The sequence below is a fragment of the Lathyrus oleraceus genome, chromosome 3 (assembly GCF_024323335.1).
Source record: "Lathyrus oleraceus cultivar Zhongwan6 chromosome 3, CAAS_Psat_ZW6_1.0, whole genome shotgun sequence".
Classification (NCBI taxonomy): Eukaryota; Viridiplantae; Streptophyta; class Magnoliopsida; order Fabales; family Fabaceae; genus Lathyrus; species Lathyrus oleraceus.
This window is the reverse complement of record NC_066581.1, coordinates 377,942,147-377,969,181: the sequence shown is the minus strand read 5'-3', so window position 1 is coordinate 377,969,181 and position 27,035 is coordinate 377,942,147. Positions and strand designations below refer to the sequence as shown.

The 27,035-nt window shown below is 35.5% G+C and overlaps 3 protein-coding genes across 3 annotated transcripts; all 3 read right to left on the bottom strand.

The window, feature by feature from the left end:
* Positions 1 to 4,523: 4,523 nt before the first annotated feature.
* On the bottom strand, positions 4,524 to 6,203 carry LOC127131352 (uncharacterized). The gene has a single exon (XM_051060277.1). It carries the CDS (start codon positions 6,201 to 6,203, stop codon positions 4,524 to 4,526), a length of 1,680 nt encoding a protein of 559 aa, XP_050916234.1.
* A 4,522-nt stretch (positions 6,204 to 10,725) lies between these two features.
* Positions 10,726 to 11,265, bottom strand: LOC127131351 (uncharacterized). The gene has a single exon (XM_051060276.1). It carries the CDS (start codon positions 11,263 to 11,265, stop codon positions 10,726 to 10,728), a length of 540 nt encoding a protein of 179 aa, XP_050916233.1.
* Positions 11,266 to 12,136: 871 nt separating this feature from the next.
* LOC127129290 (L10-interacting MYB domain-containing protein) lies at positions 12,137 to 26,813 on the bottom strand. Its single transcript, XM_051058518.1, has 2 exons — positions 26,384 to 26,813; positions 12,137 to 12,897 (listed from the first exon to the last, which is right to left on the bottom strand). The coding sequence occupies exons 1-2, from the start codon at positions 26,705 to 26,707 to the stop codon at positions 12,343 to 12,345; spliced, it is 879 nt and encodes a 292-aa protein (XP_050914475.1). The 5' UTR covers positions 26,708 to 26,813; the 3' UTR covers positions 12,137 to 12,342.
* Positions 26,814 to 27,035: the final 222 nt, after the last annotated feature.

Sequence of the window (27,035 nt, the reverse complement as noted above, 5' to 3'; positions counted from 1 at the left end):
TAATACCTTCTTGGCCTCATAACAATGATCCAGTAAATTGTTATATTCTAGTAGCATTTCTTTCAGCAAATCAAGCAATTATGTTAAAATTTTATCCGCCCGTTCATTTTTTTCCTTCAGATTGGACAATTTTAACACCACAAACAATCGTGTAAAACTTGTTAACCCCTTATTTAAAGGTGCATCATTATCACTACATAAAGCATCATACATATGGGCTTTACTAAAAGAAGATTCTTCAATATCACATATCATATCTTCTAGCCGATCATCTATATCTTCATCAACTTTATGTCTTTATGACATTGTAGTTTGTTGTTTATCTACTTCACCATGCCACGCTCATATTGTATAATATTGACAAATTTCATCACGACATATGTGATATAATCTTTTTTTCTTTGAATTTTTTTTATATTCCCTCATATAACACACGAAAAATAAAATAGTAAATCATTGTTGGGAAGATTTTGTTCCGTGTATTCAAGGAATTCAAGAACTCATTTCTCATACGCCAGACCTAATCTATTAGCTTTCATCCAATTACGATCCATAATAAATTCTAAAATTTATATCAAAAGCTTGTATAATCATATAACAACATAACATTTAATAATACAACAACACAATAAGAATGAAACAATCTCAATATTATTCAATTACAATAATATATAACATTCTCAACAACATAAAAATAATCTTAATATCACTCAATTACAAAAACATATAACATTTAATTACACAAAAACCTAAAACTCAACATGAATGGTGATGAAATAGAGAATGTCGATAATTAGAGGAAAACAAAGAGGCCAAGAAATAGAGAACATAAAATGCTTCTTGAGGATTAGACGTTCCACTCATTGATTCCAAGAATGGTGATGAAGTTTAGAGTTTGAACTCACTTTCGTCTATTCATTCATTATCACTTTCGTCTATTCATTTACTAGGGAACTTGTGTTATGATGAAAATAAACTAAACCTATTATGTTTTAATTTTAAAGAAACACATTTCACCATGCTTGAAATGACCAACCATAGTGAAACATATTAATTTTAGAGAAACATATTTTAATGATTGACAAACACAACCGTGATGAAACAATTTACAAATTTGATAATAAAAATGAACAACCGAGTCATTCACTAATTTCTTAAACCTAAGTCATTTCGATTTTAACCTGGATATTCTATTCTTCAAAAGTTAATATTGTATATTGAAAAACTTGGTTTAAACATTAATATTAAGATTCACTTTATCAAGTAAACGATAAGTTTGAATCTTAACATTGATCTTTAATGCCAAGACTTTCTAGGTATAAGATAAATGAGTGAATATGTTGCACACAAATCGTATATAAGATTGTAAAAACCGTGACTTTCTTTAAAAACATAACCATGTGTAAAATAATCTCTCTTTGAGTTTGGGAACTCCACTTTTTACTACAGTTATTAGAAATGATTGTGGTGAAAAGTATTTCAGTTTTTAATTAACTATAGAAATGAAATGACACACCATTTTTTGTATAGAAAAAGTGAAAATGTTTGGGTTGAGATTCGAATCCTGTAAGGCCTTAAAATATCACCACAAATACTTGTATGGATCATAGTGAAAAGTCTTTTATTAAAATAAAAAAATGCAGCCACCTAAATAAGAGCTATTACTACGATTGATTCAATAGTTGAGGCAATAACATGTTATAATATGTGTATTTTGTAGTAATGTTTACTTGTACGGCCCCGACCCTCTCCTATGAGCCTTGTGTAGTCTTTAGGGAGACGTAGCCCTTGACATGTACTCGTTCTCTTGAAAGATAGACCAGGGATCCCTAGAAAGATCCAATATTATGTGAATCTATCCAAAGACCCTATAAGGTATTCTAAAACAGTATATTTATGAAGCTGCCAGAGTAAATTTGCACCCTTTTCACATCTCAATCAGTGTGATGAATTGTGATGACCATATGGTCATCTTTATGGGGGAAGTATGGCTAGAATGTCTTCGAACGAGAGGTGTAATGTCTGTTGCTAATAATTGACAGACGTATCTTCTCTCGAAGGAACTATATTATACCCCATACGGGGAAATCTCCAACGATGGTGTTAGTGGTCTTGGAACTTTTCTAGAGCATCTTCGTGGGAAAATGGTGAGTGAAACTCGTGATTAGATGATGTGTATGACTCAGGTTAGTTTTACAATACCCCACCGTGGACGTCAATTAAACTGGATACAAGTAGAATGTGTGTGTTAACGCCTATTGAGTAAGGGATATCACTGGTGTTAGGGTTTGTTAAGGATTAGAGCTAGCCAACACGGTGTAGTGAGAAGCTTTGTATAGGTGGTTTCTTTGTGTTTCAGAGTGCCCCCGATAATATATGATAGTTGTATTAAGTTTATAATAGATTTTTGAAATATTTATTTTATTAAATCATGAATATATGATTGTGTATCTATGAAATATATATTTAATCGATTAGAATAATTAAATTTTAAATCAAAAGTTTCACCGGTTCGATCTCCAATTCAATTTTTAAAACATTAGTATTTATAATGTCAAATAAATTAGAACTATTAAATTTTTGTCAGATGAATTCATACAAAGTTTTAAAAAATTAAAAGTTATATTTAAAAGTTTTATATATACAGGAGGGAAAGATTAAGAGTTTTTTTAAAAAAGTATAATTCTTATTTATTATATATATTTATAAAAAGATATTTAAAAGTTACTGTAAACTTATTATTAATAATAATAATATTATTATTATTATTATTATTATTATTATTATTATTATTATTATTATTATTATTATTATTATTATTATTATTATTATTATATCCAACAAACCTATAAAAGTTTGCAAAACAGAAGAGTTTTATTATATCCCAATAAACTACTAACTAAAATTTCAGCCTTTAGAATTGGAGTATTTGCCCACAGTGCCCCTTTGTTGAAAATTTATTCCTACAATGCCCCATTTTGATTTTTTTTTCCCAAAATACCCCTTTTTTCTTTTGGGTCTCGCCCATTCGTTGGACGAGAGGATGAAGATATTAAAATGCTGAGTAGACTCGGCCATTGGTTGGCCGAGCTCTTGAAGGAGATGTTTTTATTTTATTTTATATTTTATTTTAAATATAATTATATAATTAAATAACCTTATTAAATTTATTATTAAATAGTTTTTTTAATTAATTCTATATTTAAATAATAAAAATTATTATTTTTTAAATAATAATAATATTTTTGTAAAATACTAATAATAGTTTTCTAATATTTTTTTAAAAAAATATTAATAATAAAAATGATTTTTTTTCAAATATTAATAATAGAAATGATTTATTTATTTTTAAATATTAATAATAGAAATGAATTAATATTTTTTAAAAAGATAATGAAGTAATATTTTTTTGAATGATATGTTTCCCTCCAATATTTCAATGACCGAGCAATTGCTTTATGTTTGTACTGTCTCGACCAATGATTGGTCGAGTACTGAAGTATTAATTTTCTATAAATAACAGGACTTGTAGAAAATTAACTCAGAGCATAAAATCCTTTATTTTGGTAAAAATATCTGTTTGGGGTCTTGTATTTTATGGACATGGTGAAAAAATCAGTGTTTGCCTCGATCCGCAATGGAATTTCAGAACATTGATTTCAGCCATCCACACTGGCTTCCGACAGTTGGGCGGGTGTCGTATGAAGGTGAGGAAAGTAGAGTATCGTTGTCCATACATAACGTTGACTGATGCAAGCCCCGATGGTACGTACATGTATTACATGGATCATATAGAAAATGATGAAGATGTTCAGTGTATGTTTTCGGCACATAGTGGTGAAGTTAATAGAGGCGTTGAGGCCCACTTGTGTTGGTTGTTGTTGATTAGTTTTTTAATTACCACTTGTGTTGGTTGTTGTTGTTGTTAACATGGTTGTTGTTGTGGTCGTACTTTGTAACCAGAAGCCTTTGATTATCAAATGTATTTCATAATTGTTTGTTTCCAAAAGACATTAGAAATACACAATGGCTTATATATAGTACGTGCATAGTAGTTAATAATTAAAAAAACAACATAATCATCTGGACGAATAATTAAAATAACAACATAATCATCTGGATGGTCGCTGGGACGGTCCTGCAACATTAGGACATTTCCTACGCATGTGTCCTATTTCACGGCAAATTCCACACCTTCTCTTTTCCTTCTCAACGTCGTCCATCTCGGTTCTAATCCTGGTGCTGCTTGGGCGCCCTTTCTTCCTCCTTCTCATAGAGTCGTCGTGGCAAAGAGTAAATCCTTCATATTATGGCCAATTCTCCTCATGGGGAAGTCCTAGGAAACTCTCCTTATAGACCTTGAACACGTTAAGAATTTTGAAGACGTTTGGAATGTGAATGGAGTAGTCCTGGCGTATGCTCGAACATGCTGCGATTACATGGGAGCAAGGTAAGTGAAATGCCTGAAATTTCCCACAATCACAGTGTTGTTTCCTCAGGTCAACGCTGAATGTTCCGGTTGGTCAACCGTCGTTATGATTAATCTTCTCTTGGACCATGAAATAAAATCTCTCGCGATCGAACTGCATGACGTTATGCGTGTTAGCTTTGATGACTTCCTCAGCCATCCTCTTGTTGCAGTTATCAGTAAAAACCTGCCCAGAGGCTAACACTTTTGTCCATTGATAGCCTCTTCTACCAAATAGTGATCCTAATCGATAGTATGTAGATTTGACCAATGCAGTGATTGGAAGGTTTCGGGTTTCCTTTAGCACCGAGTTCATTGCTTCTGCTAGGTTAGTTGTCATGTGACCCCAGCGTTGCCCTCCGTCAAATGCCCTTGCCCACTTCTCCCGAGGGATGTTGTCTATCCATGATAAAGCTTCGTTGTTTGTTCTTCGGATTTGCCCCCGATAGTAGTTAAATTTCGCCTTTGTTAATGCATAACCCATGTTAACAACTATTTTGCGCAGATCCTTGTCTTTAATCTCGCGCATGAAGTTTTGCGCGATGTGTCTAATGCAATAGACGTGTGATGATGGAGGATACTGCCATCCATTTTCCGGATTGTTATGTGCACTCTTTATTGATTCATGCCTGTCTGATATTAGACATAGATTTTCTTGGGGGGTAACGTGTATTCTTAAATTCTTAAGAAAGAAACTCCAAGCTTCCTTTGTCTCACTTTCAACCAATGCGAACGCTATCGGAAATATGTTCCCGTTCCCATCCTGTGCCATAGCCATCAACAGAGTCCCTCTATACTTGCCATACAACCATGTTCCATCAACCTGCACAATAGGTTTACAATATGCGAAACCACGTATACATGGTCGAAACGCCCAAAACAGACGATGAAATATCCTTTGGTCACCCAAGTGTGAACCATCATTTGAAATCACAGGTAAGGATTGCAATTCTATAACGGTACCTGGTAGATATGTTTTCATTACCAGTATCCACTGCGGCAGATCGTTGTAAGATGTCTCCCAATTTCCATACAGCGACTCAATTGCCTTACACTTTGCAATCCATGCCTTTTTGTTGGATATGATATAAATGTACTTCTCAGCAACATGAGCGATGATAACCTTCACCTTAAGAGAAGCGTCCCGATTTACAAGCTCCATTATTCTCTTACTAATCATTTCTGAACTGAGTTTTGTATGGTCTTGTGACATGGAAGTGGTTGTGCACGTATGAGGCCCACCAGACTTGCCAACTCTCCACCTTGAGTTGCCCTTACGCAAAGAGACCCTGCATTTGAAATTGCATGTTGAATTTCTACATTTGATGACAAAACGTACATTTTCAGATTTAACCATAGAAAAATCTAGACTACATTTTATATGCCATTGTTGCAACGCCAGAACACACTCTTCCTTATTTTCAAAGTCGATGCCCTCCTCTATTTCGTCAGCATTGTGAGTTGGTATGAAACTTCTGAAAACGGAGATTGCTTGACTCATTCCGTACTCGTCAATGGCTTGACTCATTCCGTACTTATGTGACTGTACAAATTGCGTTGGATAACAGAGATTTTCATTGTGAGTCAGTTGTTCTTCAAGATTTTCATTGTGACTCGGTTGTTCTTCAAGATTTTCGACTAGACGAACATATATCTCAATGGTGGGTAATTGAGATAATGTTATATGACATTGAAACATCGACTTGACATCTTCGTCAGTCTCAATGGGTGTCATTATGTAAAAGGCGGTATTATCATCTCCATTAATTAATGGATGACGATAAATGATGTCTTCAACATAACTTTGTAACTTTTTTTCAATACGATTTTGTAAATGATGGAAGTCGGATTTGATGTGGATTTTGAACATATGCAAATTTGTATTGCAAAATGAAAATCCCTCATTTGCATCCATGAAAAGGGACCCTTCGGAATGGATAGACACAATTAAATTTCTTTGAGCCATGAATGTGGAATATTTGATTTGATGAAGGAGATATGATTGTAGAATATTTGATTTGATGAAAATAAGTAAAGATATAAATGTAGTAGATTTGATTTGATGAGAATGAATGCAGATATGAATAATATTTGGTTTGATGAAGGAGATATGAATGTAGAATATTTGGTTTGATAAAAATAAGTAAAGATATAAATGTAGTAGATTTGGTTTGATGAGAATGAATGAAGATATTAATGCAATTTATAGTCAACAAAACATAATCCTAGTAAACCAAACCCTGTAGAAATACTCACACCTCGTCCTTCAATTGGAAGAGAGAGAAAACGTGAAAACCCTAGCCTTCCCTAGCTCGCCCATTCATTGGACGAGTCATAACCCTAAAAGAACAAGCTCGCCCATTCATTGGACGAGGCAACACGTGACATGGCTAAGCTCGTCATTCCATTGGACGAGGTAACACAATACAAGGGTTAACTCGGCCATCAAAGGGACGAGTCTGCACACATGCTTTTTTGCAGTGTAATTTCCAATCAGCATGGGAATCGTTGTTGCAGGGATTCCTTGCAATTTTTTTTTGCATGCATTCCCTTACTAGTCCAATCACCCTGTACAATTCTAACCTATATATTTAATATTTTTTACCACTATAAATAAACCTTTCCTCTACAATTCTTTCTCACCATCTTCCTTCAATTTCTATTTCACAAATACTTACTCTCTTCAAATACTTACTCTCTTCAAATATTTACTCTCTACAAATATTCACTATCTTCTATTCCAAAATGTCTTTGTTGCGGATGAGCGAATCACACCATGGGACGGCGGCAAACATTGCCGAATACGTAAGTCTCTTTCAAAATTATTATTATAATATTTTATTATTAGTATTTTATAAAAATATTATTATTATTTAAAAAAAAAACAATTTTATTATTTAAATATACAATTAATTAGAAAACTATTTAATAATAATTTTAATAAAATTATTTAATTATGTAATAGTATTTAAAATAATAAAAAATAAAATAAAAATATCCTTCACTAGCTCGGCCAACCAATGGCCGAGCGTAGTTAGGAAAGACAACGTTTCATCATCTCGTCCATCTTCATCGGAATAATCCATCTTCATCGGAATAAAATGAGCATATTTCGTCAACCTGTCCACAACGACCCAAATCGCCTCACAATTACTCGATGTTCTCGGCAAACCTGAAACAAAATCCATAGAGATACTATCCCACTTCCACTCGGGAATAGATAACGGTTGCATCAAACTAGACGACTTTTGATGTTCAATCTTTGACTTTTGACAAGTCAAACATGAATACACAAATTCCGCTACATCCTTCTTCATACATTGCCACCAAAACATCTTCCTCAAGTCTTGATACATTTTAGTAGCACCAGGATGAATACTCAGACCACTTCTATGCCCTTCCTCAAGAATCCTCTTTCTCAAATCCGCAACATCCGGAACACAAACTCGATCACGACACCTCATGATACCATTCTCATCAATCCGAAAGTCACCACCTTTGCCTTGATTAATCAATGTCGTAACATCGACTAATTTCAAATCTGACTTCTGACCTTCTCTAATCTCGTCAATAATGCCACACGTAAGCTTCAACATACCAAGTTTAACACACGAAGGCGTCGCTTCACAAACCAAACTCAAATCTCTAAATTGCTCCAACAATTCAAATTCTCGAATCATCAACATAGACATGTGCAATGACTTCCTACTCAATGCATCGGCTATAACATTCACCTTTCCAGGATGATAATTCAAACCAAAATCACAATCTTTCAAGAATTCTAACCATCTCCTTTGCCTCATATTCAATTCTTTCTGATCGAACAAGTACTTCAAACTCTTGTGATCACTAAACACATCAAATCTCGATCCAAACAAATAATATCTCCAAAGCTTCAACACGAACACCACGGCTGCCAACTCTAAATCATGCGTCGGATAATTCCTCTCATGAACTTTAAGTTGCCTTGAAGCATAAGCTACCACTTGCCCCTTTTGCATCAGAACACCTCCCAAACTCACAAACTATTGGCAATTCTTCAATCGTCCTCTTCTCACGAATATCCAAAGTTTCCAACAACATAAACAACTTTGCACCATCTTGCACCGATTCATCAACTTGCTTAGCAGACACAAACCAATCTTCCTTCGCACCAACCTCAGGAAAATAACCGTCTTCTCGAAACAATTGATATACACCCGATTAACTTCTAACCAACACCATCCTCGAATCCGACCACTCTTTGGTTCAGGAAAGCACAACATTCTCAAACAGGTTAACTAGCCAACACTACGCTCTTGCAGGCGACCACATAATGTCCAAGCTCGATACAATTGGAACATCCAAGAGAAGCAGACGCTTCTCCCCCACTTATTTCATTCCCAACTTGACAATGGAAAATAAAACAACCATCGACAGTGTTCTCACACACATGTCGCATACTAGGGAACAAACCTAATTAAACAACCTGGCCGGACGGACCGACCTGCTCTGATACCACTAATGGTATCAGATAAACCAGACAAACAGTATCGATCGTGTCAGATACACAAATCAAATACAACGGGATTGGAAACCCTAACGACTATTGACCAACTGTTCGACCATGCTCTGATACCACTAATGTAACACCCCTTTTTCTACCCCAAATATTATACATATAATCAGAGTAAATAAGCACGCAAATAAACAAAAGGGCGTCACATCGACGTTTTCAAAAACTAAAAGCTTTCAAAAACCAACATCATTCTTCATCAATATATAATACGCCCGGTCATTTAAAATAACACAATTTAATTATCATGAATATTCAAGAATATGCGTTCGCAGCGAAAAATAACGAATATCCATGCACTTCATAAAATGATCCATGTCCCATACCATGATCATCTCTCAATAATCTCTTCAATTAAACATGTTCACAAGTAATACCATAAAACGTATCCAAATAAGACACAAGTTAAATACTACTAATCTACCCAGTGTTACATGACCAGAGCATTGACTCACTACTTAGTCTCTAAACGAAGTACCGCAGCTCTCCAGCTAATCTCGAGTGAGCTACCGTCCACTTACTTCAGCGATACTACTCCTGAGTATCTGCGCGATACCCATGTAAAGGTAACATTCAAACAAAAAGGGTGAGAATTCAAATCATTATGAAGAAGTATTAATCAAGCAAAATGATTAAATCGACAATTAAAGGAATTCATCACACTTCATATAACCATGTGAATAATATTAACCAACATAAAAATGTGGGGCATTCTGGGATTTTTTTTTCAGAATGAGACAATGTGGGAATAAATTTTCAACTTTGGGGTAGTCTGGGAGTTTAGTCTTAGAATTGTGACTAGGTTAATTTAGTTTCTCACATTTATTAAAAAATGAGTGTTTTTAGAAGTACAATAGTGACTATTTCTTGGATTTTTTATTATTATTCTTTTTAAAAGATATTAATATGATTTGATAAGTATTCATATTTATCAAAGGATTTAAATCTCATAATTAATTTCTAGAAAAAATACCAAAATTTTCATAAATGAGAACGTCAGATTGATAGTTAAGTGATCACCGATTAATTTAAATATTTTGTTTTAGATTTGAAATAAGTATAATAAAATTTAAAAAAGATTAAAATATATTTGTTTATTTTAGAATATAATAAATTTTGTATTTCAATTTATGTTATGTATTTGTTTGACAAAATAAGGGCCCGTTTGAATCAGTTTTGCTTTTCATTTTTTAAAATATGTTTTATAAAATTGTTTTGAAAAAGTATTTTTAAGAAGAGAACTATTAAAAAATTTATTTGGTAACATGACTTTTCAAAACTGTTTTAAAAATGAGAAAGTAGAAATATTTGTTTGGTAAATTATTTTTAAAAACAGTTTTAGAAATGAGAAAATAAAAAATGATAACTCAATTTTTAAAAATTACTTTTTTAACTAATATAAAATGAAAAAGAATTTTAATAAATAATAATTAATTTTTTAATGACTCATATTTAAATATACAAGTGTAAATTTTATTACTAAATAAAATCGAGATAGAAACTTCTTATGATTAAATATATGATTTAATTCCTTTTTAGAGTCAAGTTAATAACTTGTTCACACAAAAGTTATCAAAATTTTATAGCGTATATCAATATCTGAAGCATACATATGAAATCAAACTAACATAAGTATTTAGAAATAACCACTAAAATTCAAAGTTGCTTGTATGAAAATGTAACATAGAGATAATTAATTCACTTAATTGCTACGGTGTACCCACATCTCATCTCTAATATGATTTCTCTTCATTGTCATTTCAACTGCACCTTCATTAGATAACCTTGTTAAGTAGTCGACATTGGAACTTATTCCTTCTATGATAGGACCTTCTTGTATTCCCTCAAGTTCGATAGGATCCATTTCTTCCCATATCCTAAACAACTCATCCGGTAAATTCCACTTGCGTATGTAATTGTGAATAACACAACACGCAATAACTATGAGTCGTTGCCTAGAAGGCTTATAAGGAGGCATCAACTTTAAAATAGGAAATCTATTTTTCAGCACCCCAAAACAACGCTCAATTGTCATCCTTAGAGACGAGTGTCTATAGTTAAATAACTCTTCCGGACTTCTGGGTTGTCTACCTTGACCTCTATATTCTTGTGCGTGATACCTTTCACCCCTATAAGGGGGAAGAAAACCTCCAATACATGGATACCCAGAATCAACGAGATAAAAGGAACCTTCATCAAATAAAATATATGTTAGTTCAACTTTGTTAATTTCATTGAACATAATTTTATGTTGATACCATGACTTACCTCTAGGTGGCCAAGGAAATTCAACATTTTGATTTATAATTGCATCCAAAAGAATCTTTGAATCATGTGCACTTCCTTCCCATCCCGAATATACATACGTAAACATCATGTTAAAATCACAAGCACACATGACATTTTGTGTGATTGTTGCCTTTCTATCTCTACATGAAATTTGTTTTTCTGCAGGAACCGATGCACTGATATGTGTACCGTCAATCGCACCTATGCAATTCTTTAAGACATAACCCAAATAATATGAATAAGTAAACCATAATCAAATTATGTTGAAATAAATATACAACTACAATAGAAGAATATGAATTATGTGTATACCTTAAACCAAGGATAGTATTTTGAATTATTTTTAATTCTTTCAAGAAACTCTTTGGACTCTTGCTTTATTAGTTCCTTTCCAAATCGATAAAATACCCTTAATACCTCCTTAAAATTGCGTGATATTGTTTCAGTGGAATGTTGAAAGCGGATTGAAGCAACTCTATGACGAACATTATGACCAATTATGAATAAAAATGTAGCAACCTTCTCTTCAACAAGCACATCTCTTGAGTCACATAAGTAGTTCTTCTCCCTCAATTCATTACAGAAATTAATAAAACATTCTTTCTTCATTTGAAATAAATCAAAACAACTTGTTCCAGATCCATTTAATACTTCAGCAACAAACTCACGACCAGTCAACGAAGATGTCAACACCTTTGCTTTGTTAAAGTATTTCTGATGATAATTATAAATCATACTATTAAAGAGAAATTCTGCAAATTCATCATCACTTGCATCAGAAGTAGAATCATCACTTTCATCAATATCAATTCTGGTTAGAACCTGTCATACAATTTAATAACAAAACTTTAAGAATGGTACATTCAATAAAAAGGTTTTATAACATAACTATAAAATTCAAAATAATGCATAAAAACACAAACAATTGTCAGCAAACAGAACAAAGTACACAATCATAAAAATAATAAACAAAGTACTAAGAGAAGTATGTCTCATTACTATCACCATAAGTTTAAGTAAGACTTTATCCTTAAAGTCTAAGTACCCATCCACGTTTCCTCTCAACAGACATGGTGATGAACACTTCTCTCCAATCAGGATTCATAAACTTTTCCAAAGCTTTTCCATATGCATCATGTGGAATGTCTTCCATCTCATCCAGAACAGTCATACACTTAGTAAGAGAGCAGTCTGATGTTACACGTGAAGTAGCCTCCACACTCCTATCCCTATACCTCTCATCTTTTGCCAAAGATGCTTTAGCCCATGCCGAAAGTGCCTCTCCCATCATATGTGATGTAGACTCTTTCTTGGATCGTACTTGAACTTGTCTCTTTCCACTACGTGTGATGTGCTCAACTTCATGTAGATCATCGTCTGAACTATCACCATTAACACGTACATGACTCGCACTCCCATTGTTAAGGTATTGATTGTCAAGCTCATTTTCTTCATCTGTATTTGGAGGGTCTTGAGTAGATGAATGATGAAGTACTCCAGTTGCATTATTTTTGTTGAATATGATTTCCAACAACTTATAATGATCACACCCTTTCTTTTGAAATTGAGAAGCTTTATCATGTACCTAAAATCAATTGCAAATAGATTAAAAACTTTCAAAACATTATAACTATATTTAACAAACAGTAAATGCATTGTGATCAAATTGTTAAACAAACAATAAAATGTTTTATCACAGAGGAATTTAATGGTAAATTGACATAAAAGAGAGGAATCAACACAATTATATTGATTTTGGTATAACAAACAGAATCAAAGTGGCTCTGACGTGGATTATAGTGTATAAAAAAGTGATAAAAATGACATAATAAATGATAGGCTAGGAAGTTTGAGAAGCCTAGAATCTCCTAAGAATAACAATTATGCACAAGAACAACACATCTGTAGTAGGCAGCAAGCTAATAATAGGCAGCACCAAACATGCATCCTGCAGTTCCCTTTAGTTTCAGCAGCACACATTAAGAGACCATCAGTCCAAGCAGAACTACATCTGCTGTAAATTCTGCATCAAACACCTACAACATGTGGTCTGCAGCACACCACACCATGGCCTGGAACCCTATATCTTGTTCATACCAAAACCTAAAGTTATCCCTGCAGTTCAGTTCACAATTATTACATGCGATATCCAACACCAGTCCAGGTACACACATGCTCAAAGCATCCACATCTTGCAGCCAACATGAAACCAAGTCAAAGTTTGTTGCAATGCCTAAATGTAAGTCAACAAGCACCCTGCAACCGTACAGACAAAAGAGAAAGAGTAATATAATGCATCATGCCGTAGGTAAGAAATGTCAGCTGCTTCTGTTGCTGATTGTTCAACAGCTATTACCCCAATGATCTTTCTGGGTAACTCCTGACACGTGAATGAAAGCCCTTTTCAAGCTAAAGTTTCCATCTGTTTCAAGGCACCAAACTATAGAATAATTTCTCTCCTTAGCCACTTTTAAACCTTAATTTGTGTTGTTGAGGTCTGGAACTAAATTTAGAATGGAAGGAGGCAAGACAATCTTATTGTTACTGATAATGCAATTTAACATGGACTTTAGATTGCAGTAGGAGGACTCATGGATATTGAGAATATCAGCTAAGCTTTTACCACACCAATTATCTAACCACGGGTTGATTTTGTCCCCTGTACCTGCAAGCTAGGTAGTGTTGTCTTTGAAAATAGATGAGGAAACATGGTGCTTAATATGTCAACTCTAGCTTGAAGCGTCAAAGCCCAATTATCGTGAGAATTATTGAGATCCCAACAGTTGATCAGGTTAGTTGCTTCATTAAGGTGAGTGAAGGCCCTCAGGCATAGGCATCCACTATCAAGGCTTTAAAAACAAGCCTTCCAAGAAATCTTCACCATTTTCCTTATAGAAGTATCTCCCGACCAAATAATTTTTTTGCACCATCTCTCAATTTCTCTAAGTAAATAAGTGGGCCAAGATTAGATAGTGAGGTTGTGCAGCAACATACTCAATTTCTTTGCTTGACTATCTGGTGGAATTTTTTTATATTTCTATCTCCCTTCAAATGCCATTTGACATTGGCTTTCTCCTTCCAAAAAATTTCCTCTATTTTCAATTGTTTGTGTACTTTGTTCAATTGTATGTGACTAATGTGTTCACATCTTTTCACTCCTATCCGGGCTACAGATAATTTTTGTCAAAGCAGGAGGAATGATGTCACTTTCTATTGACAATCTTGGAGCCCTATGGATGTGGGGAAACTGTCCTAATCAAAGCAAAGACGATATATTCTCAATAGTAAGCAATTTCACTCCAACGCCGGTTTGGGATTTTCATGGTCACTTTGTAGTAAAAGTTGCTTGTGGGAATGAACACATTATAGCACTAGTTAGTGTTGGAGAATCATACAATGGTGAACAAGATGATCTCATTTGTTACTCTTGGGGGAACAACAATCATGGTCAATTAGGTTTGGGTGATGAAGAGAATAGACCAAATCCAGAAATTGTAAAAACATTTGATCAAAATTCTCATTGGTCAATTTATGAAATAGCATGTGGTGCTTTTCACACTGCCTTGTTAACTCATACAAAAAAGGGCCTAATGACACATTAGAATTAGAAAGTGTGTGTTGGACATTTGGTCATGGTGATAATGGACAACTTGGTCATGGAACAATACAAAGTACATCAATTCCTGAACCTGTTCAAGAATTGCCACAGTCTGTGAACCAATTAAAAAATCTTTAAGCTTATTTTTCAGTAGTTGTAACTTTCCACAAATTATTAAAATTGGACAGCGAATAATAATGGTCTCCCATATGGATTTAATAATGTTCTCACAGTCAGGGTGTTGCATCCATATTTGCATGAATCTGAAGCTAGACTTGAAAGTAACCTCCTAACACTTGAAGTCAATCATTATTGGGAAACGATCAGAGCATGTCTTGGTAAGGTTAGAATATGATATAGTGGTGCAGTAATCTATCCATAGTTGATTGCAAATGGATATATCAAATGTTCTATGACATAATAAATGATAGGCTAGGAAGTATGAGAAGCCTAGAATCTCCTAAGAATAACTTTCAATTTCTAATCTGCCCACTCCCCTGCATCCGTTTGTATTAATTCTAACCGTATCTCATGTTTTTTGTCCCTTGCCGCAAATTCATGCCTTGCCTCCTTATGAGGGTTAAGTATAAGTAAAGGCTTTAAAATCAAACAATAAAATAATACAGAAAGTGCAAACTGTTAGACGGTGTGGCTAGTGATCGAGAGGGGGGGTGAATAGATCACCTCTTTGTAAATAAACGGATTTAAAATTTTATCAGAGCTATTGATACTTAGCGGAAAATTTCAGTCCCGAATCGACTTCCGTCTATTCTGAACCGCTACTAGAAAACCGGACACGCGAATTTATTGTTGGATTTTGAATTAGAATGACAGAAAAAATTAACACTAGAATCTTATCAAATTGAATGCACTTATCACTAAATCCTAATTCCAATGAATAAAACTCAGTTAACAGTTTTGTCAAACAGTTGGTGTGTATGTGATCAATGATGAACAACAGTGGAGTTTAGTTAAAGAAGTTTTCTTGCCACTGCTGTATCGCAAAAAGTACAGCCACAACACACTAACTGAGATTGCGAAACTGTTGGAATCGTAAAGAGAAGTAAGGAAATAATACGATATGCAGAGATTTGGTAAGGAAGTTCCCCACGTCGTCCTCGCGTGTGGGTACGTCTCCCTCTCAATTTCAAATGAAATTGAGAACTTTGATTATCAATAATGCCGAATTCGTTGATACAAGGTTACGATACAAAGACAGAATTCTAAATCCCAAGAACTTCTTCTTGTATGAAACCTCCACTTGATCTGAGCACGATCAAGAATTTCCTGCACGAAATTGCAAACAATTCACCGGTTCCACGACCTGTTTGCGAAATCCCCCGATCTCCAAACGCAACGCTGCGGCTGAATCTGTTCTGGAAACGTGACTGACAAACCCGCAAGAACACTCCAGTTCTTGAAGGACAAACCAATTGGTTTTTCCTTGAAACCCCCTTCAATCTTCAACTCAGCTAGATCCTTGATTGTTACCACTGAACGTTATCTCTTTGATCCTTTAATCCGAAGAACAAGAATGATTATGTGTTGATGTTCTTGAAGAAAAGAGATTGAGAAGATGGAGAAGATGAAGTCTCTTTCAGGTTTCTAATTGCTCAAACAATTACTGCTACACACTCCTTTGATTTGTGTCTCAACTGTTTTTCCCTCTCAGAATTCGTATCTGTCACTACTGTCACAAATACTACTTATATATGAAAAACATAAGCTGTTAGTAGATAAAACAGACTTATGTATTGATACATGAAGTTATGTATCGATACATACTGTAAGTTTGATGAATTTGTGGAGAGTTTATGTAAGCATGAATCGATACAAAATGCGTATGTATTGATACATGGATCATTTCAACTAACATGGATCGATGCAAGGCTCATATGGATCGATCCATAGAGCATTTTGCCTGTCCATGTATCGATACATGAGTCGTATGGATCGATACATACTGAACAAAAGTGTTTTGTGGTTTTCAACATATGTTATGGATCGATGCATAGGAGTATGTATTGATACATACTGATACAAAATAGTTTTTATGAGTTCTTTTTAAGAGATGTATCAATGTGGATCTTTATGTACAGTCATGAAATAATATTATGGGATAAAACACAAACGAGTCATGTAAAATAATGCACAGCCAACACTTGGATGATGATCACACAATTTGCTATCATTTAAAATTTATTCAAAGTAAAGAATTTGCTCACAAACTCCCCCTTTTTGATGATGGCAAATTTTTGGCAAGATGTGTGATACTCCCCCTGAGTTTGTGCATATTTGTCAACATATCTGCATTTCTCCCCCTTTGTCAACATCAAAAAGAAGAAAAAGAAGCAGGTTTATCAAGGCAACATGGTGTAGCAGGACATGGCAGCAAATGATATAGAAGCTAACAATCATAAAGAAGGAAGCTTAAAAGTAAAGAATCACTCACAAAGAATGACAATAAGGGCAATAACATCAGAAGTAAACAGAAAGTGATAAGCATTTAAGTAGTAGAACGTGTTTAAGAATTACATAAGCGGAACCATATATTGTGCAACAATTAAAAAAGACTTAAGCAACATGAAATGAAATGCAGTGACATGAAATGATGATGGTTTAGTGTGGATTGTAGCCACCACAGAACTCCTCATCATCTCTATCAGGATCTCTGAAGCTTGACAGAGGCGGAGGAGGAGGCGTTGTGTCTGGATTTTGGCCCATGAAGGAGTAGTTCCGAAACCGGTTCTGAACTTCAACACTTCTAAATCTGTCCATAATACCAGGGTTGGCATGACAGTCGTCCATAAAGCCAGACATTTCATTGTAGAAGACTTGGTGCCACTTAACCAAGTCTTGGTGCCAAGAGTGTTGGTTATGGTACATCCGTGTATGCTCATCATGCCACTCACGGTGCTCCTTATGCCACTCATTTTGTTGTACATGCCAGGATCGTGCCTCGTCGTGACGTTCCTTGTTGGCAAGCTCCATTTGTTGAAGCATTTGAGTGAGGTGCGCAGTAGGTGTTGAAGATGAAGCACCGCTGGAGAATGGAGGAACCGTAGGTTCAGGTACATAGTTGGTTGGAGACCACCTTTGTGGCACCCAATCACCCCAACCAGCATTGTCCTCAGCTGGAGGCACATGTGCTTCTTGCGCATCATGCATTTCTTCATCAGGTTGGTCTTCAACAAAATGGATTCATTCAGACGACACATCAAAATTGTAAATCCTTGTTTTGGATTTTCTTTCAAAGAAATAGAAACATTTACGGTCCTTGTCCCACCGATATCCCATATGAGATAAAATGGAAGAGTCAAACTCTTGTGCAGCAGATGGAGATATAAGAGGAACTAGAGGGATTTCAACTTTCCAAAACTTTAGAATTCTCATTATTTGAGAAGCATAACCAAGAGCGACATTCTTGGAGCTGTTGCGCACGAAAAATAGACGCTTCACAAAGTAATTAGCCCAATTCAAGGGAACCTTATTTTGCAGAATATACAGGAGATGTATGCTTGCCCTGTCTAGCCGAGAATGTCCACTGTTTGCTGGACGCAGAATGTGCGAAATAATCCAGTGAAGAATGCGCGGAGTTTTCTTAATCATGCCAGACGTGACGTGTTCATCTTCACTCAGCGGTCTGTCTAATTTCAATATAGATGGAGTAAACTCCTTCATGTTGAATTCAGTATCAAAATGCAGGTCATGCCAGGACTTGAATTGAAGCGACGGGGACGGGATTTGAAACACTGTTTCCCAATCAGCAGCTTCAAAAGTATATGTTCTGACACCGATAGAGCAGTTAAACAAATATCCTCTACCAGGTTGTAGGCCAGCATAAAATGCTCGGATAAAATCCTCATGATAATCATCCTTTGTAGACAAAAATGACCCAAGTCTTTGTGCATGTAGAAGTTCAACCACATCATTGAGATGCAGATGAATATCATCATGTTTATCAAAGATATGGGGTTTCATAACTAACCTTGTTTTGAAGGAATCCTCAAACTCAGTAGTAATTGCAGGATGAAGCAAGTCTAAGGCATTTGGAGGAATGTCTGGTAGCTGCTGAGAAGTACCAACCGGTTCCTTTCCTTTTCCTTTACCCTTTGCTCTAGCTGGAATGGTTCGTGGAGGCATGGCGATGAGTGGTTGAGGGAAAGTGAGATGGATTTAGGGTTTTGGAGAGAGTGATGATGAGGGAAATTAGGGTTAGCCGCTGGTTTTGGGAGGTATGGGGACTGCTGATATGAAGTCTTGAGATAGGATATGATAAGAGTGGCTGATGTGTCGATCCATGAGAGAGAAAAAAATGCATTAAATCCAAGTAGCAGTCAGTATGTGTCGATACATATGGCCATGGATCGATCCATATCATGCATTTTTGTTTTTAAAAGGTCTATGTATCGATACATACGACGGATGGATCGATACATCCTGAACCAGTTTTGACAAATTTGAAATGCAGAAGATATGAATCGATGCATACATGTTTGGATCGATACATGCTGATGCCAAACCAGATTGTAATGAATTTTTATGCAGTATGTATATGTATTATGAAGTATGTCATGATAATTATGCCCAAGTATGATTCACAAATCAGATTTTTAATGTGCAAACAATATATGCAAACAAATTTACATCAACGAGAGTAAGAACTTTTATTCTAACATACACAATCACTTAGTTGTAAAAGAGTTATAGAAAGGAGTCATATTACCTCTACTGACGTAATCTTGTGATGGATAAATGACATCTAAAACAAATCTCATCAACCAAGGTGAGGCATAATATAAATAAGAACCAGCATGCTTAAGACATAAATTGAGAAAGATCTAAGATCCCTAATTCACGACGAATGTTGAAGAAAGGTTCCGTTCCCAAAGGTTTAGTGAATATATCAGCAAGTTGATTTTTGGAGTCAACATGCTCAAATACAACGTCTTCTTTTTCAACATGGTCGCGAAGAAAGTGATGTCTAATCTCTATGTGTTTAGTGCGTGAGTGTAAAACAGGGTTTTTAGTAAGGTTTATGGCACTCGTGTTGTCACATTTTATTGGAATACGTTTGAGTTGAATGTTAAAGTCTTGTAGTTGTTGCTTTAGCCACAAAATCTGAGCGCAACAACTACCGGCTGCAACGTATTCAGCCTCTGCAGTTGACAAAGCCACAGATACCTGCTTTTTGCTATGCCAACTTACCAAGGAGTTAGAAAACAGGTGACATGTACCACTCGTGCTTTTCCTATCTGATTTGCAGCCAGCAAAATCAGAATCGGAGTAACCTACTAAACTACAATCACTTCCTTTGGAATACCACAACCCATATTTAGGTGTTCCATGAAGATATCTAAATATGCGCTTAACAACTTTTAGGTGTGATTCCTTAGAATTTGATTGATATCGTGCACACATACAAACACTAAACATGATGTTAGGTCTAGAAGCAGAAAGATACAGAAGAGATCCAATCATACCTCTGAACTTTTTGACATCTACGCACTTACCATGCTCATCCTTATCCAAATTTCCGTTGGTAGGCATAGGGGTGTCAATTGATTTTGAGTCATTCATTCCAAAGCGCTTGAGTAGTTCTCTGCAGTATTTTGTTTGACATACTGCTGTACCCTCATCAAGTTGCTTTATCTGCAGTCCTAGGAAGTAGTTCAGCTCCCCCATGAGACTCATCTCAAATTCACCCTGCATAACCTTAGAAAATTCTTCGACCAAGTGTATGTTAGTTGAACCAAAAATTATATCGTCTACATAAACTTGAACTAAAAGGATGTGCTTTCCCTTATGTTTAATAAAGAGGGTATTATCCACTTTACCTCTTGAATATCCATGATCAATTAGAAATTTGCTAAGCCTTTCATACCAAACCCGAGGGGCTTGTTTGAGACCATACAGAGCTCGTTTTAATTTGTAAACATAATCTGGATTTTCAGCATTCTCAAAACCAGGAGGTTGTGAGACATATACCTCTTCATTTATGACACCATTTAGGAAAGCACTCTTTACGTCCATTTGGTAAAGCTTAAAATTGTTAGAACAAGCATAGGCAAGCAAAAGACGTATAGCTTCAAGGCGAGCAACAGGAGCATAAGTTTCCTCATAGTCTATGCCCTCCTCTTGATTATATCCTTGTGCTACTAACCGTGCCTTGTTCCTAGTTATCACTCCGTTTTCATCAAGCTTATTTCTAAAAACCCATTTAGTACCTATGATATGATGATCTCGCGGACGAGGGACAAATTCCCAAACGTCATTTCTTTTAAATTGATTAAGCTTTTCTTGCATGGCCATTAGCCAAAATTCATAAATCAAGGCCTCTTTGGCATTTTTAGGTTCTACTTGGGAAACAAAAGCGAAGTGAGAACAAAAATTACTTATCTTAGAACGAGTCATTACTCCCTTGGAAATATCTCCCAAGATGTTGTCGATAGGATGGTCTTTTGAAGATTTCCAAGCTGGTGGAAGGTCATTCACTTCAGCTGTCCTTTCTTCCTCATCTTCTTCATGACTAGTATCTTCCTCCTTCTCATGGGCAGCTGTTCTGGACTGATCAGTTTCCGCAACAGCTTCCTTGAGTATGTCTTCTGTAGATACACCTGCGTCATCAAAAGCAATACCTTTTCCGACACTTTTCGGATAAGACTCATCAAAAGAAACATGGACAGATTCTTCTACAGTAAGTAAACGCTTATTATACACTCTATATGCTTTACTTGATAGTGAGTATCCAAGAAATATACCTTCATCCGCTTTTGAATCAAACTTCCCAATATTTTCTTTACCAGTATTCAAAACAAAACATTTACAACCGAACACATGAAGATGTGACAAGTTTGGCTTTCTTCCTTTTAAAAGCTCATAAGGGGTTTTGTTTAAAATGGGACGGATTAAAATCCTGTTTAAAACATAACAAGCTGTGCTAACTGCATCAGCCCAAAAGTATTTTGGTAATCCACCCTCATTTAGCATTGTTCTTGCCAGCTCCTCTAAAACACGATTTTTACGCTCCACAACGCCATTTTGTTGTGGAGTTCGAGGGGCTGAAAAGTTATGCTCAATACCATACTTGTCACAGTACTTATCAAAGTGATAGTTTTGAAATTCACCACCATGATCGCTACGGATTATAACTATTTTGGAATTCATTTTGTTTTGGGACAGATTTGCAAAATTCTTAAAAGCAGAAAAAGTTTCATCTTTGCTATGAAGGAATATAGTCCAAGTGAATCTAGAATAGTCGTCAACAATTACAAAACCATAATAATTTCCACCTAAGCTCTTTGTCCTAGAAGGTCCAAAGAGATCCATATGGAGAAGCTCAAGGGGTCGTGAAGTTGAAATTACATTTTTAGATTTGAAAGAGACCCTTGTTTGTTTTCCCATTTGGCACGCGTCACATAGGTGATCTTTTGAAAATTTTATTTTTGGAAGACCAACTACTAGATCCTTAGATACAACCTTATTAAGCAAATCGAAATTAACATGCGCTAAACGTCTATGCCAAAGCCAAGAATCATCATTCAAGGTAACTAGACATTTAGTACTTGTTAAAGATACATCAAAAAGGTCAAGCATATAGATATTGTTTACTCTTACACCCTTAAACACAACGTTCTGTTCAGCATGTTCAATTATGCAGCAAGTTTTTGTGAAAGATACTTTATAGCCCTTGTCACACAATTGACTTATGCTTAACAAATTGTGTTTAAGTCCCTCTACTAGATGGACATTAGAAATAGTAGTGGTAGAGGGATTACCTACACTACCTTTGCCGAGTATGGCTCCTTTGTTATTGTCTCCATAAGTAACATATCCCTTCTTCTTTGCCTTGAAATCTATAAAAAGCGATATGTCACCGGTCATGTGCCTTGAGCAACCGCTGTCAAGAAACCACCTTCTATCTACGGAAGCAAGGCACTCATCCTACAATATCAAAAGAGAGAAGTTGGTACCCAATTTTCATTGGGTCCAAGTGGGTAAGTGCTAACATGGTTGCCTTTTGGCTTCCATTGATAAATACCTTTAGGAACAAGAAATCTCCTAAACTTGCATTTCTCAATGGTATGGCCAGCACGACAACAATAATGACATAAACCATGATGATGTGGTTGTTTATTCTTGTTCATTAAATCCTTTGGAATGAAAGAGTATTTTACATATGGTGGATTTAATGACTTCTTAAACAACCTAGAGTCAACGACATAAGTAATCTTAGGTTGTAACGCTTTTTCTAATTTGACCTTGAGAGTGTTTACCTCTTTTTGCCAAATATGACAAGCGTCACAATACCTAACTTTACTACATCCATCAATGTCAATATCTTTTGAATTTTCTGCAATATTAGCTTTTAACGATTCTAAATCATTTTCAGCTTTGTATACTTTACCTTCCAGAAATGAAAAAATTTGTTTATCGGAAGATAGTCTTTTAAAAGCATCTACAGCTTCGTTATGCAGTTTTTCAAAAGCTATTTTCAGTTCAGAAAAAGACATAGAAGAGAAATTATTATAATAGGCTTGTTTTACCTTTTTGTCATTGATTTTCTTCTTGTGGTAGGACTGATTTTTGGTGTGATCCATAAGGCACAAATTTGCGGTTTCATCACTATCACTTGAGCTTTGTGTGCTTGATGAATCACTATCACTTTCCCATGCAATGTAAGCTCTTCTTTGTTTGTTGTACCCTTTTGGTGAAGCTTTTCTTTGATCCTTATATTTCATAGGACAGTCTGTTTTATAATGTCCAGATTTACCACAATTAAAACAAGATCCTCTTCCTCTACTCTTCTTATTCTCTTCCTGTTTCGCATCTGTAGATTATCTTCGAAACTTCATGAGGTTTTTATCGGAATGCTTGACTCCATTCTTTCGAATGAATCTATTATATCTCCTTACAAACAGTCCCATTTCCTCATCATCCGAATCTTTGTCACTACTAGAATCATTGTCACTTTGCTCTTTTCGTGAGGACTTAGAGCTAGAGGCCACAAGAGCTATTGGCTTTTTCTCTCCCTCTTTGTCTCTTTTCTTCTCCTTTTCCTTCTTACTTTTGTTCTCATATTTTTCAAGACTTTCCAATGCTTGCTGATGTTCTTCCAGCTTTCCAAACAGAGTTGTAATCGTAAGTCTCGTTAGATCGTTGGCTTCCTTAATTGCTGTTACTTTAGGTTGCCATTCCCTGCTAAGACATCTGAGAATTTTATTAGTAGCAATTTCATTGGAAACAGGTTTTCCAAGTGCATTCAACCTATTAGTGAGATGAGTGAATCTCTTTTGCATGTCGGAGATAGATTCTCCTTGTTTCATGCGAAAGAGCTCAAACTCTTGATTTAGAGTGTTAATGCGGGACTGTTTTACTTCAATAGTACCCTCATGGGCAACTTCTAAAGCATCCCACATTTCTTTAGCTGTCGTGCAATGAGATACTCGATAATACTCATCAACACCAAGTGCTGAAATTAGCATATTTCGAGCTTTCCAATCACACGACCACTTTTTCTCATCTTTCTCATTCCAATCAGCTTCTGGTTTAGGAACTATGGCGCCAGCCGCATTTGTCATAGTAATTTGAAAAGGACCATTTTCAATGGCAGCCCATACTAGCCTATCCATAGAATTTATATGAACTCGCATGCAGTCTTTCCAGTAGCCGTAATTTTCACCGTTGAAAATAGGCGCTCTATTATACGCCCCCTTTGGTTCAGAATCCATACTATTACAGGCAGCCACAGAGCACGAGCGAACCGGCGCTCTGATACCACTTGTTAGACGGTGTGGCTAGTGATCGAGAGAGGGGGTTGAATAGATCACCTCTTTGTAAATAAACGGATTTAAAATTTTATCAGAGCTATTGATACTTAGCGGAAAATTTCAGTCCCGAATCGACTTCCGTCTATTCTGAACCGCTACTAGAAAACCGGACACGCGAATTTATTGCTGGATTTTGAATTAGAATGACAGAAAAAATTAACACTAGAATCTTATCAAATTGAATGCACTTATCACTAAATCCTAATTCCAATGAATAAAACTAAGCTAACAGTTCTGTCAAACAGTTGGTGTGTATGTGATCAATGATGAACAACAGTGGAGTTTAGTTAAAGAAGTTTTCTTGCCACTACCGTATCGCAAAAAGTACAGCCACAACACACTAACTGAGATTGCGAAACTGTTGGAATCGTAAAGAGAAGTAAGGAAAGAATACGATACGCAGAGATTTGGTAAGGAAGTTCCCCACGTCGTCCTCGCGTGTGGGTACGTCTCCCTCTCAATTTCAAATGAAATTGAGAACTTTGATTATCAATAATGCCGAATTCGTTGATACAAGGTTACGATACAAAGACAGAATTCTAAATCCCAAGAACTTCTTCTTGTATGAAACCTCCACTTGATCTGAGCACGATCAAGAATTTCCTGCACGAAATTGCAAACAATTCACCGGTTCCACGACCTGTTTGCGAAATCCTCCGATCTCCAAACGCAACGCTGCGGCTGAATCTGTTCTGCAAACGTGACTGACAAACCCGAAAGAACACTCCAGTTCTTGAAGGACAAACCAATTGGTTTTTCCTCGAAACCCCCTTCAATCTTCAACTCAGCTAGATCCTTGATCGTTACCACTGAACGTTATCTCTTTGATCCTTTAATCCGAAGAACAAGAATGATTATGTGTTGATGTTCTTGAAGAAAAGAGATTGAGAAGATGGAGAAGATGAAGTCTCTTTCAGGTTTCTAATTGCTCAAACAATTGCTGCTACACACTCCTTTGATTGGTGTCTCAACTGTTTTTCCCTCTCAGAATTCGTACCTGTCACTGCTGTCACAAATACTACTTATATATGAAAAACATAAGCTGTTAGTAGATAAAACAGACTTATGTATTGATACATGAAGTTATGTATCGATACATACTGTAAGTTTGATGAATTTGTGGAGAGTTTATGTAAGCATGAATCGATACAAAATGCGTATGTATTGATACATGGATCATTTCAACTAACATGGATCGATGCAAGGCTTGTATGGATCGATCCATAAAGCATTTTGCCTGTCCATGTATTGATACATGAGTCGTATGGATCGATACATACTGAACAAAAGTGTTTTGTGGTTTTCAACATATGTTATGGATCGATGCATAGGAGTATGTATTGATACATACTGATACAAAATAGTTTTTATGAGTTCTTTTTAAGAGATGTATCAATGTGGATCTTTATGTACAATCATGAAACAATATTATGGGATAAAACACAAACGAGTCATGTAAAATAATGCACAACCAACACTTGGATGATGATCACACAATTTGCTATCATTCAAAATTTATTCAAAGTAAAGAATTTGCTCACACAAACATACAGACAAAAGAGAAAGAGTAATATAATGCATCATGCCGTATGTAAGATATGTATATTATGAAAATCACTAGAGTAAAATTATAAGCAACATACCTTAAGATAATTTCTCCAGACCTCTTCACTTGCAGTAACTGTGTTTGTTTCTGCGTTCCACCCAAATCCGGTATTTTGCAAGAGTGAATAGAACTCACGATACATGACCCGCAACCTATGCATTTTTGCCTTTAGTTGTCCGGCTTTAAATGATCGATTAGTTATGGAACTCAACTTAGTAGTCATTGAGGTCCATGTTCTATTATGAAACACACCATTTGGCATATTTCCTTTTGTAACTTCATCAACCATAATGTCAATGAAAGCTTTAGTTACAAAATCAGGCCAAAGCTTTGAGTCACTAATGTCAACATTAGTTGCCATCTATCATAAAAATAAGCAACTTAGGAAATCTAAAATAAAATCACACATAGTCATTCACAAGAATAAAAAACATAAACATATTTTATTGCCTCAAGTCCAATGAAAACTATTTCTCAACAAATGAATTATTCAAAAATTTGAAGAACATACAAGATTATCATGGCATAGAAACAGAGAGTTTGTTACCTGTGCAACAATGGCAGGTGCCCCAATAGAAGTAGGTGCAATCGAGGAAGAGACAGGTCTGGTCGAGGAGGAGTCTGGCGCAGCAAAATATGAACGATAGCTATTATTCTTCATGCTTTTTCAAAATCTCAAACCTGTTTAG

Coding starts and splice junctions, on each gene's coding strand:
- LOC127131351 (XM_051060276.1), bottom strand. CDS start 11,265: ATGTTCAATGAAATTAACAAAGTTGAACTAACATATATTTTATTTGAT.
- LOC127129290 (XM_051058518.1), bottom strand. CDS start 26,707: ATGGCAACTAATGTTGACATTAGTGACTCAAAGCTTTGGCCTGATTTT. Junction 12,898..26,383: donor TCTGGAGAAATTATCTTAAG/GTATGTTGCTTA, acceptor AATTGATTTTAG/GTACATGATAAAGCTTCTCA.
- LOC127131352 (XM_051060277.1), bottom strand. CDS start 6,203: ATGACACCCATTGAGACTGACGAAGATGTCAAGTCGATGTTTCAATGT.